Source organism: Somniosus microcephalus, chromosome 12, assembly GCF_052327205.1.
Source record: "Somniosus microcephalus isolate GS21.2 chromosome 12, FLI_Smic_1.0, whole genome shotgun sequence".
Taxonomy (NCBI): Eukaryota; Metazoa; Chordata; class Chondrichthyes; order Squaliformes; family Somniosidae; genus Somniosus; species Somniosus microcephalus.
Window position 1 is genome coordinate 166971438 of NC_140998.1, and position 12399 is coordinate 166983836.

At 47.6% G+C, this 12399-nt stretch overlaps 1 protein-coding gene across 1 annotated transcript in view; it reads left to right on the top strand.

The window, feature by feature from the left end:
- Positions 1-12399, top strand: part of stard9 (StAR-related lipid transfer (START) domain containing 9) — a 284572-nt gene that overhangs the window by 223390 nt on the left and 48783 nt on the right. The window contains exons 22-23 of the mRNA XM_086003792.1: positions 1664-1884; positions 6166-6697. Coding sequence (XP_085859918.1) covers positions 1664-1884; positions 6166-6697 — 753 coding nt within the window. The remainder of the gene's footprint in view (positions 1-1663; positions 1885-6165; positions 6698-12399) is intronic.

Consider the following 12399-nt stretch of genomic DNA (forward strand, 5'->3'; position numbering starts at 1 on the left):
AAAATCGTCAAAGACGTTATGTAACCGTCATTAGATACACTTTTAACATTCAGTAAACAAGCTGTATGTGAAGCTGTTAGACCTCAGTGTCTCGAGGTTTGTGCCCTATGGGCTTTAATCTCAGACTTGGTTTTTCATGTCTCATTCAACTTTTAAAATTATTTTTATTTGTGTTAGTGCCCAAGTTCTTTATCTTACCTTGTTTATCTTGCATGAGCTGAGCTGCACCAACACCCAGTATACTATTGATATCAGACAGCTTGCGATCTATACCCGTCATTCATGAAGCATAAACGGCACGATTAAGTTGGGAGTCAAAATACTGCAGCTATTAGATGGTAGTTAGACAAGCTGCAAGTAAATTTGCCAAATTAGTGTGCTTACGGCTTTGAGTTTGATTCCAAGTTCTAAATCCGTTGCAAAGTGTAATATAATTGAATGTTATTAGTTTGAATGCAGTGGTTTATTTAAAACATCGTGCAAAATCACTCTGTAGTTCGTGCCACGCCCCTCCCTGTGCAGCCAAGCAAGCTTTCTTTGTGTAACCCAAGCTGCATTGTTGCTAGGTAACGTAACGGCTGGCCTTGTGAGGAATCGCACCAGAAGTGCAATGTGTGTGGAGCAAATGGTAATGAAAGAATGGAGTGATGTGGTAGTGAAAGGAAAGGACTTTGTGGTCTAAAACCCAAGTTTGGTGGCGTGGTTAGAAGATGCTCGGGCAGCTCCGATCAGCTGAAGTATTTGCTTGGCCATAACAAACTGTCCACTGCTAATGTGTTGCAATGTTAGTTATATTTTCACTTACGTATGCAGAAGATTTTCCTGTATCTGCTGCTAACTACTGTACTTGTGTAAACAGTCAAATGAGTTAAGTTGCAGGTTTTATAAATGAGTTGGTGACTTTAAGCAGCTGGAAGTCTAATACTCAGAGGATTTCCTTTTGCTGTACTGTGAACTGTTCGAGTGTTGGCGATCCACATACACTCTGTCTCACTTCCTCGGCTGACTATACCTGCATTAAACCAACTGTTATGGCATGATCGGGGCGAAGCCCCCGCAGTCGTAGGGGCGAAGCCCCCGCAGTCGTAGGGGCGAAGTCCGCGCGGCGTCGGGGCAAAGCCCCCGCGCAGCGCCCATCCCTAATTGCCCTTGAGAAGGTGGTGGTGAGCCACCGCTGCAGTCCGTGTGGTGAAGGTACTCCCACAATGCTGTTAGGTAGGAAGTGCCAGGATTTTAACCCAGTGACAATGAAGGAATGGCGATCACGGTTCCCCCTAATTTTTTTTTTTTTTGAGTTCACTGCCCCTTTAAGGGGCTGCATTGCCTATTCACAGTTTTGCGCATGCACGAAATTTAACATTGGAAAAGCTGGTCCCGGGCTGCACAGCTGTGCGGCTTAGAGGGAACGTTGGCTGCGATATATTTGCAAATCAGGGTGGTGTGTGATTTGGAGGTGGTGGTGTTCCCATGTGTTCCCTGCTGCCCTTGGGTAGTGAAGGTCGCGGGTTTGGGAGGTGCTGTCAAAGAATCTCGTGTTCTGAAATTTCACCACTTCTGCAGTGTGAATAGTGGTGTTTGGTGCTTCAAGCTCCAGAAGGTAAGTTCAGTGAGCTTTGAACCCATGCACACACGAATGATTTCACCTGCTGTTGTTTATCCTCAGGAGGCAGCTGCTGGAACTTCGTGAGCGATACCTGAACAAACAGCAGGAGCACGAGGAGTACAAGCAAAAGCTGAAGGGATTGGAAGCATTTTACCACGAGCAGATGCAGCAGCAGCAATGCTACGTGGAGGAACTACGCCAGCATATCCAAGCAGCCCAGTCACAGGCAGAACAAGAGCTTGAACACGATCAGGAACAACTCAAACAACAAACTGAGGAAAGTATGTAGTCACAGCCTTTTCTTTAAACACAATTCACTCACCGGGGAGCACAGAACCAGGGGCCACAGTCTAAAAATAGCGGGCAAATCATTTAAAACAGAGATGAGGAAGAATTTCTTCACTCAGAGTGGTGAGCCTGTGGAATTCCCTGCCACAGAGGGCTGTGAAGGCTAATTCAATAAATATTTTCAAGAGAGAATTGGATATATTTCTGAAGGCTAAGGGGATTAAGGGTTACGGAGAAAAGGCGGGGACGGGGTACTGAACTGGTAAGATCAGCTATGATCTCAGACGAAGATCAGCCATGATCTCATTGAATGGCGGAGCAGGCTCGAAGGGCCGAATGGCCTACTCCTGTTCCTATCTCTATGTATGGAAAGGAGATTCTGATTGAGATGGGAAGGTGTGTACAGGCCAGGAGGGAAACAAAATATAATGTGCAAACAAGAACAAATACTGCTCTTTCCTTTGGCAGCAGCATTTATATTGGCACCAGAGGAAAGTTGCCTCTGGAAGGGTTAGAAAAACGTACCTCTTTATAGGTGAATGGTAGAAGGCTTCACCCCGACACCACATGGACTGCGGGGCTTCACCCCGCACTGGTAGAAAGCTGCAGCTCTGCCTGGTTTACCTTGGATAAAACGTGGAAGTATGGTGAACAGTGAGGAGGAGGAGAGTGATAGACTTCAAGAAGACATAGACAAGCTGAAATGGGCAGACATGTGGCAGATGAAATTTAACGCAGTCTTTTTCCGAGTGGCAGGCAGTGACTAGTGGGGTACCGCAGGGATCGGTCCTTGGACCCCAGCTATTCACAATATATATTAATGATCTAGACAAGGGAACTAGATGTAATATCTCCAAATTTGTAGACGACACAAAGCTGGGTGGGCGTGTGTGCTGTGAGGAGGATGCCGAGAAACTCCAGTATGATTTGTACAAGTTAGGTGATTGGGCAGAAGCATGGCAGATGCAATATAACGTGGATAAATGTGAGGTTATCCACTTTGGTGGCAAAAGCAGGAAGGCAGATTATTATCTGAATGGCAATAGATTGGGAGAAGGGGAAGTGCAACAAGACCTGGGTGTCCTTGTGCACCAGTCGCTGAAGGTAAGCGTGCAGGTGCAGCAGGCGGCTAAGAAGGCAAATGGCATGTTGGCCTTCGTAGCGAGAGGGTTTGAGTACAGGAACAAGGATGTCTTGCTGCAGTTGTACAGGGCCTTGGTGAGACCACAGCTTGAGTATTGTGTGCAGTTTTGGTCGCCTTATCTGAGGAAGGATGTTCTTGCCATGGAAGGAGTTCAGCGAAGATTCACCAGGCTGATACCTGGGATGGCAGGAATGACGTATGAGGAGAGATTGGGTCAATTGGGCTTGTGCTCGCTGGAGTTTAGAAGAATGAGAGGGGATCTCATTGAAACTTATAAAATTCTGACAGGACTGGACAGACTAGATGCAGGAAGGATGTTCCTGATGGTCGGGGAGTCCAGAACCAGGGGTCACAGTCTAAGGATAAGGGGTAGGCCATTTAGGACAGAAATGAGGAGGAATTTCTTCACCCAGAGAGTGGTGAACCTGTGGAATTCTCTACCACAGAAGGCAGTGGAGGCCAATACATTAAATATATTCAAGAAGGAGTTGGATATATTTCTTAAGGCTAAAGAGATCAAGGGGTATGGGGAGAAAGCAGGGACCGGGTACTGAATTTGGATGATCAGCCATGATCGCATTGAATGGCGGAGCAGGCTCGAGGGGCCGAATGGCCTACTCCTGCTCCTATCTTCTATGTTAAAGTGCGATACATTTTGGCAGAAAGAATGAGGAGAGGACATATAAACTAAAGGGTACAATCCTAAAAGGGGTGCATGAACAGAGAGACCGAGGGGTTTATGTGCACAAATCATTGAAGGTGGCAGGGCAGGTTGAGAAAGCAGTTAAAAAGGCTTACGGGATCCTGGGCTTCATAAATAGAGGTATAGAGTACAAAAGTGTGAAAATGATGATGAACCTGTATAAAACACTGCTTCGGCCCCAACTGGAGTACTGTGTCCAATTCTGGGCAGCACACTTTAGGAAGGATGTGAAGGCCTTAGAGAGGGTGCAGAAAAGATTTACGCGAATGATTCCAGGAATGAGGGACTTCAGTTCCAACTACAACTTGTATTTATATAGTGCCTTTAATGTAGTAAAACATCCCAAGGCGCTTCACAGGAGTATTAAAAGACAAAAAATTTGACACCGGGCCACATGAGGATAAATTAGGGCAGCTGACTAAAAGCTTGGTCAAAGAGGTAGATTTTAAGGAGCGTCTTAAAGGAGGAAAGAGGTAGCGAGGCGGCGAGGTTTAGGCAGGGATTTCCAGAGCTTCGGGCCTAGGCAACAGAAGGCACGGCCACCAATGGTTGAGCGATTATAATCAGGGATGCTCAAGAGTTGATAGATTGGAGAAGCTGGGGTTGTTCTGCTTGGAGCAGAGAAGATTGAGAGGAGATTTGATAGAGGTGTTCAAAATCATGAGGGGTCTGGACAGAGTAGATAAAGAGAAACTGTTCCCATTGGTAGAAGGGTCGAGAACCAGAGGACACAGATTTAAGGTGATTGGCAAAAGAACCAAAGGCGACGTATGAAAAAACTTTTTTACGCAGCGAGTGGTTAAGATCTGGAATGCACTGCCTGAAAGGGTGGTGGAGGCAGATTCAATCATGGCTTTCAAAAGAGATTTGGATAAATACCTGAAGGAAAGAAATTTGCAGGGCTACGGGGAAAGGGCGGGGGAGTGGGACTTGCTGAAGTGCTCTTGCAGAGAACCGGCACGGGCTCGACGGGCTGAATGGCCTTCCGTGCTGTAACCATTCTATGATTCTACCATGTATGCTTCACTGCTCTAAGGTAAATGCAGCATTGAGATAAAAACAGAAAATGTTGGAAATACTCAGCAGGTCATGCAGCATCATGGAGAGAGAAACAGAGTTAATGTTTCAAGTCAATGACCTTTAATCAGAGTTCTGATGAAGGGTCATCGATCTGAAACGTCAACTCTGTTTCTCTCTATACAGATGCTGCCTGACCTGAGTATTTCCATCATTTTCTGTTTTTATTTCAAATTTCCAGCATCCGCAGTATTTTGCTTTTGCAGCAGCATTGAGATGTGTGGGTTAAATCTCTATCTACACCAATGATCATTAGGTGAAAGTGAGGGAACTTTTTCTGCACATGTAGCAGAGAAAGGATACATGCTGTTAAATGAAAATCATTTAGAGAGAGCGAGAGAGAGAGAGATGGATCATATTAATAGCTTGTTTCCACATTCTGTAACTATTTACACCTCTTCTGGACACACCTTGTATTTCCATACTTATCCCATTATCACCTCCTTTTGCCTAGCACCATTACATTTAATCACTCCTCCCCTCCCTCTACCCTATCCCAGACCTTCCCTTTTGTTCTTTCCCTGCCCCACATTCCCCTGGCTTTTTCCAGTTCTCATGAAAGGTCATCAACCTTACGGGGGAGGTGTGGGGACCGCAGTAGCGAGGGGTTGCGGAGGTTCTGCCGTATTTAGCGGCAAGACCTCATAATTTATTAGTTCAGATTCTCGCCTGACAGCTGGCCAAATTAACGTGTTGGCGAGCTGCCCACGGGAGAACCAGCGGCAGGAACCTGCAGCCGGGGACCCTGGGGCCTCAGCAATCGGGAGGGAGGGAGCCAGAGATCAGGGCTTGGTGGGAGGGGATAAGACAGCGGCAATCAGGAGGGAGGGAGCTAGAGATGGGAGGGAAGGGTGGGGGAGAGAAGATCGCAGGAGGGAGGCAAGAGAGGCCGCGATCGGCATGAGGGGAGGTCGAAGGCTTCCTTGAGGGGCCGGGGGAGCACTCCTGCTGTAAAAGGCACTTACATTCTAGAGCTGGCAGCTCCTGCCTTCCTTTTACTGCCAGGTTTCCCGAGCCCTGGGAAACCCGGCCAGCAACTGTTAAATTTATATTAGGCTCCCAGTTGCACTGTGGGAGCCTGATTTAAATGATAATGAAGTGATCTGCCCCTTGAGGGCGTGACACTTGCATGGCACACTACCCTCTGCCGCAAGGTGGCAGGTTGGAGGCGAGTTCCCCGTTTAAAAATCACCCCGCCCATTGTGTGGGGGTTAATATCGAGGCCATTAACTTTCTCTCTCCCCAGACGCTGCCTGACGTTTCTAGCGTTCTCTATTTTTATTTCTGATTTCCAGCATCTACAATATCTTGCTTTTGCCATATTAACAGCTGTCTTTTTTTTTCCCCCAGACCAGCGATGTCTAGCGAATGAAGAGAAACGCTTAGTTTGCCTGGAGCAACAGCGGCGAGAGCTGGGGATACAGACCGACTCTGCATCGTTCACTGAGTGCGGGGTACAGATCACGCCGCAAACGGAAGAGATTCCTTCGATCGAGCAGGACAGGAAGCGGCTGATGCAGCTGGAACTGCTGCAGAAACACTCGCTGTGGAAAGCCGAGCAAAATATTAGCAAGAAGAGAGTCAAGTACCAGCTCGAGAGAATCGCCGAGAAGCACAAGCTTTTAGAAGCAAAAACAAACCTGCAACACCTGGAGGCTGCAAGTTTACTCAGCGAGGATCAACTCAAGCAGCCCATCATGGACAAACGGAGCACTTTACAGACTGGTTCAAATCCAAAACTGACCAAGTGGAACAAATCATTTCCTCCGAACTCATTACCAGCAAGAAGACATTCATTATCTGTTCCTTTACTAGCTAGGCGGCATTCGGATTCAAATGACCTGGTATCGCGCCTGCACCCGCAGTATGTACCAGTTTACAGGTATGTTCCAGCATTTTCTGTTTTCATTTTAGTTTACAGGTATGCTTTTGTTATACAGAAATTAGTTTGTTTGCAACTCTTGTAAGTTGCTAAATACTTAATTGGGGAAAACAATTGGACAGCCCTTTTATGCTGTGGAACAAAGCACACATCCTTTCATTCGTTAAAGCAGATTTAAAAAATCAAAGACACTGTAAATACAGAATAGATCAGCATCTGAAAGGGAAAGATAGGTTAGAAACATAGAAGATAGGAGCAGGAGTAGGCCATTCGGCCCCTCGAGCCTGCTCCACCATTCAATGCGATCATGGCTGATCATCCAATTTCAGTACCCTCTCCCTGCTTTCTCCCCATACCTCTTGATCCCTTTAGCCTTAAGAAATATATCCAACTCTTTCTTGAATATATTTAATGAATTGGCCTCTACTGCCTTCTGTGGTAGAGAATTCCACAGGTTCACCACTCTCTGGGTGAAGAAATTCTTCCTCATCTCTGTCCTAAATGGCTTACCCCTTATCCTTAGACTGTGACTGTTAATGAAGTGTCAGCCGTGGCTCAGTACTCTTGCCTCAGAAGCTTGTGGGTTCAAATCCCACTCCAGAGATTTGAGCAAATAATCTAGGCTGATATTCCCAGTGGAGTGCTGCACTGTCAGAGGTGCTGTCTTTCAGTCATAGAGTTTTACAGCACAGAAAGAGGCCCTTCGGCCCATCGTGTCTGCGCCGCCCATCCATCCCTGTCCAGTCTAATCCCATTTTCCAGCATTTGGTCCATAGCCTTGTATGCAATGGCATTTCAAGTGCTCATCCAAATGCTTCTTGAATGTTGTGAGGGTTCCTGCCTCTACCACCCTTTTAGGCATTGAGTTCCACATTCCAACCACCCTCTGGGTGAAAAAGTTCCTCCTCAAATCCCCTCTAAATCTCCTGCCCCTTACCCTGAATCTATGCCCCCTTGTTATTGACCCCCCTACTAAGGGGAAAAGTTCCTCTTTGTCTACCCTATCTATGCCCCTCATCATTTTGTACACCTCAATCAGGTCCCCCCTCAGCCTTCTTTGCTCCAAGGAAAACAACCCCAGCCTGTTTAGTCTTTCTTCATAGCTGAGGCGCTCCATCCCAGGTAACATCCTGGTGAATCTTCTCTGCACCCTCTCCAAAGCAATCACATCCTTCCTATAGTGAGGTGACCAGAACTGCACACAGTACTCCAGCTGTGGCCTCACCAGCGTTTTGTACAGCTCCATCATAACCTCCCTGCTCTTATATTCTATGCCTCGGCTAATGAAGGCAAGTATCCCATATGCCTTTTTAGCCACCTTATCTACCTGTTCCGCTGCCTTCAGGGATCTATGTACATGTACACCAAGGTCCCTCTGACCCTCTGTACTTCCTAGGGTCCTACCACTCATTGTGTATTCCCTTGCCTTATTTGTCCGTCCAAAATGCATCACCTCGCACTTTTCAGGGTTAAATTCCATTTGCCACTTTTCCGCCCATCTGACCAACCCGTTTATATCGTCCTGTAGCCTGAGGCTTTCCTCCTCGCAATTTACCACCCCACCAATTTTCGTGTCATCTGCGAACTTACTGATCATACCTTTTACATTCTCATCCAAATCATCTGTGTAGATCACAAACAACAAGGGACCCAGCACCGATCCCTGAGGTACCCCACTGGACACAGGCTTCCAGTCACAAAAGCAACCTTCGACCATCACCCTCTGCCTCCTGCCACTCAGCCAGTTTAGGATCCAACGCGCCAAGGCACCCTGGATCCCATGGGCTCTTACCTTCTTGACCAGTCTCCTATGCGGGACTTTGTCAAAAGCTTTACTGAAGTCTATGTAAACCACATCCACAGCATTTCCCTCATCCACCCCCCTAGTCACCCCCTCGAAAAATTCAATCAGATTTGTCAGACATGATTTACCCTTGACAAAGCCATGCTGACTATCCCCGATTAATCCTTGCCTCTCCAAGTGGAGACTAATTTTGTCCCTCAGAATTTTTTCCAATAATTTCCCTACCACAGATGTTAGGCTCACTGGCCTGTAATTCGCTGGTTTATCCCTGCTACCCTTCTTGTATAATGGTACTACATTAGCTGTTCTCCAGTCCTCTGGTACATCCCCTGTGGCCAGAGAGGTTCTGAAAATTTGTGTCAGAGCCCCTGCAATCTCCTCCTTTGCCTCCCACAGCAGCCTGGGATACACCTCGTCCGGGCCTGGGGATTTATCCACTTTTTGGCCTGCTAAAACCGCGAGCACCTCCTCCCTCTCGATGCTAATATGTTCAAGTATGTCACAGTCCCCTTGCCCGATTTCTATGTCTGCATCGTCTTTCTCCATAGTGAACACAGATGCAAAAAATTCATTTAAAACCCCGCCTACATCATCTGGCTCTACACACAGATTGCCACTTTGGTCCCTAATGGGCCCTACCCTTTCCCTGGTTATCCTCTTGCCCTTAATATACTTATAAAACATCTTAGGATTTTCCTTTATTTTGCTCGCCAGTGTTATTTCATGGCCCCTCCTCGCCCTCCTAATTTCTTTTTTAAGTATGCCCCTGCACTTTTTATACTCCTCTAGGGCTTCTTCCGTCTTTAGTCTTTTGTAACTGCCAAAAGCCCCCCTTTTATTTCTAATGCATTTTTGTATATCCCTTGTCATCCAAGGTTCCCTTTGCTTGTTGGTCCCACCCTTGACCTTTACAGGAACATGTTGGCGTTGTACTCTCTCTATTTCCCTTCTGAAAGTCTCCCACTGTTTTGATGTGGATTTTCCTATAAGTAGCTGCTCCCAGTTCACTTTGGCCAGATCCTGCCTTATCATATTAAAATTGGCCTTCCCCCAATTTAGAACCCTTATTTCCGGGCCGTCTTTGTCTTTTTCCATGACCACCTTAAATCTCACCGAATTATGGTCACTGTCGCCAAAATGCTCTCCTACTGATACTTCCACCACTTGCCCGGCTACATTCCCCAGAATTAGGTCCAGTACCGCCCCCTCGCTTGTAGGACTTTCTACATGTTGGCTCAAAAAGCTCACCTGGATGCACTTTAAGAATTCTGCACCCTCTAAGCCTTTCACACTCTGACTATCCCAATTAATATTGGGGAAGTTGAAATCCCCCACTATTATTACCCTATTATTTTCGCACTTTTCTGAGATTTGCCTACATATCTGTTCCTCTATCTCCCCCTGACTGTTTGGGGGCCTATAGTACACTCCCAGCAAAGTGCTTGCCCCCTTTTTGTTTTTAAGTTCTACCCATATGGCCTCATTAGAGGAACCCGCTAATATATCATCCCTCCTTACAGCAGTAATTGACTCCTTAATTAATATTGCAACACCCCCTCCCCTTTTACACCCCCCTCTGTCTCGCCTGAAGATTCTATACCCCAGAATATTGAGCTGCCAGTCCTGACCCTCCCTCAACCATGTCTCCGTGATAGCAACAATATCGTACTCCCATGTGTTCAACAACAACTTCAGTTCATCCACCTTATTTGCAAGACTCCTTGCATTAAAATAAATGCCTTCCAGCCCTGCCATATTCCCTTTTGCCTTCACATATTTGCTCTGCCTTCCCAGCTGACTTGTTTTTTCCTCTGTATTTGGCTGTAAATCACCCCCTACTATAGCCCACTCTGTACCCCATCCCCCTGCCAAGTTAGTTTAAACCCCCCCCAGCAGTGCTAGCAAACCTCCCCGCAAGGATATTGGTTCCCCTCTGGTTCAGGTGTAAACCGTCCGACTTGTACAAGTCCCACCTTTCCCAGAAGCAGACCCAGTGATCCAGGAAACTAAAGCCCTCCCCCCTGCACCATCCCTTTAGCCACGCATTCATCTGTTCTATCTTCCTATTCCTATACCCACTAGCACGTGGCACCGGGAGTAATCCAGAGATTACAACCTTTGAGGTCCTGCTCTTTAATCCTTCACCTAGCTCCCTAAATTCTTGCTGCAGGACCTCATCCCTCTTTTTACCTATGTCGTTGGTACCAATGTGGACCACGACCTCTGGCTGTTCACCCTCCCCCTCCAGAATGCCCTGCAGCCGCTCAGTGATATCCTTGACCCTGGCACCAGGGAGGCAACAAACCATCCTGGATTCACGTCTACGGCCACAGAAACGCCTATCTGTTCCCCTTACTATAGAATCCCCTACCACTATTGCTCTCCCACTCTTTTTTCCCCCCTTCCTGGGCAGCAGGAGCACCCCCAGTGCCAGGAAGTTGGCTGCTGCTGCCTTCCCCTGGTGAGTCATCCCCCTCAACAGTATCCAAAGCGGTATACTTGTTTGAGAGGGGAATGGTCACAGGGGTCTCCTGCACTACCTGCCTGCTTCTATTGCTCCGCCTGGTGGTCACCCATTTCCTGTCTTCCTGTGCAGCCCTTCCCTGCGGTGTGACCAGCTCACTAAACGTGCTATCCACGACCCTCTCAGCATCGTGAATGCTCAACAACCCATCCACCCGCAGCTCCAGCGCCTCAATGCGGTCTGCTAGTAGCTGCAGATGGATGCATCTCTGGCACACGTGGTCATCAGGGGCACCGGGGTCCCTGAATTCCCACATAGAGCAAGAGGAGCATATCACGGGGCTGGGCTCACCTGGCATGACCTTCCCTTTAATTAATTTAAATTAATTTACTATCACCAATTAAAAATATCTCTAAGGCGCTTGTATAGTCTACCAACAGTCCCTGCTACACCAGAAAAGACCCTAGTAACTATAAACTACAGAGTTAAAGTTTAAAAAAGAGAAATACTCACCAACCAATCACTTACCTGCTCCCTGGTGACGTCACACTCTGATTACTTTTTACCTCTCTCCTCTGCTGTTGATTTGGTACGCCTCTGCTGAATCCGCCGGTTTTAAGTGCCGCCGGTCGCGCTGCTGCTCTCCCACAGGTCCAAGCTCTCTGACCTCGCCTCTGCTGAATCCGCCGGTTTTAAGTGCCGCCGGTCGCGCTGCTGCTATCCCACAGGTCCAAGCTCTCTGACCTCGCCTCTGCTGAATCCGCCGGTTTTAAGTGCCGCCGGTCGCGCTGCTGCTCTCCCACAGGTCCAAGCTCTCTGACCTCGCCTCTGCTGAATCCGCCGGTTTTAAGTGCCAGATGAAACGTTAAACCGAGTCTGCCCCCTCGGTTGGATGGGAACAAGCCCGTGGCACTATTTTGAAGAAGAGCAGGGAATTCTCCCAAATGTGTCATGCTGTTTCTCTTTCTCAGTGACACTTCTGTATTAACACAAAAAACTTACTGCTGTCTCTGCTGCTCCCGATTCTGGCAGCTCTCCCTGGTGGAAGGGTAGCTTCTGGTGGCTGGTTGCTGCGTATGGATGAGTGGGTCCGGGTTGCTGGTGATAGTCAGCTGGCTGTGATTCGGCTGTCTGGTTCCTTGTGGCTGGGTGATGTCTGGTGACTGCTGGTTGGCTAGCGTCTAGTGGTGGCTAGCTTGGTTGGCTGGCTCCTGCTGGTGGATGGTGGGTTAATGGTTCAGCTACGGAGTGAATAAAATCACTGAGCTTTAAAGGGAGCATGTTTTGTGTGTTAATTGTATGGTGTGTCTTTGCACTTGGTTCCTGGCTTCAGACAGCTGAGAGATGGAGAGAAATGACAGAAGCTAATGTTTGCACGAAAGGAGAGAAGACTGAGGTATTCAGGATCCTTCAGGGTAGTGATGCCTTGAACCC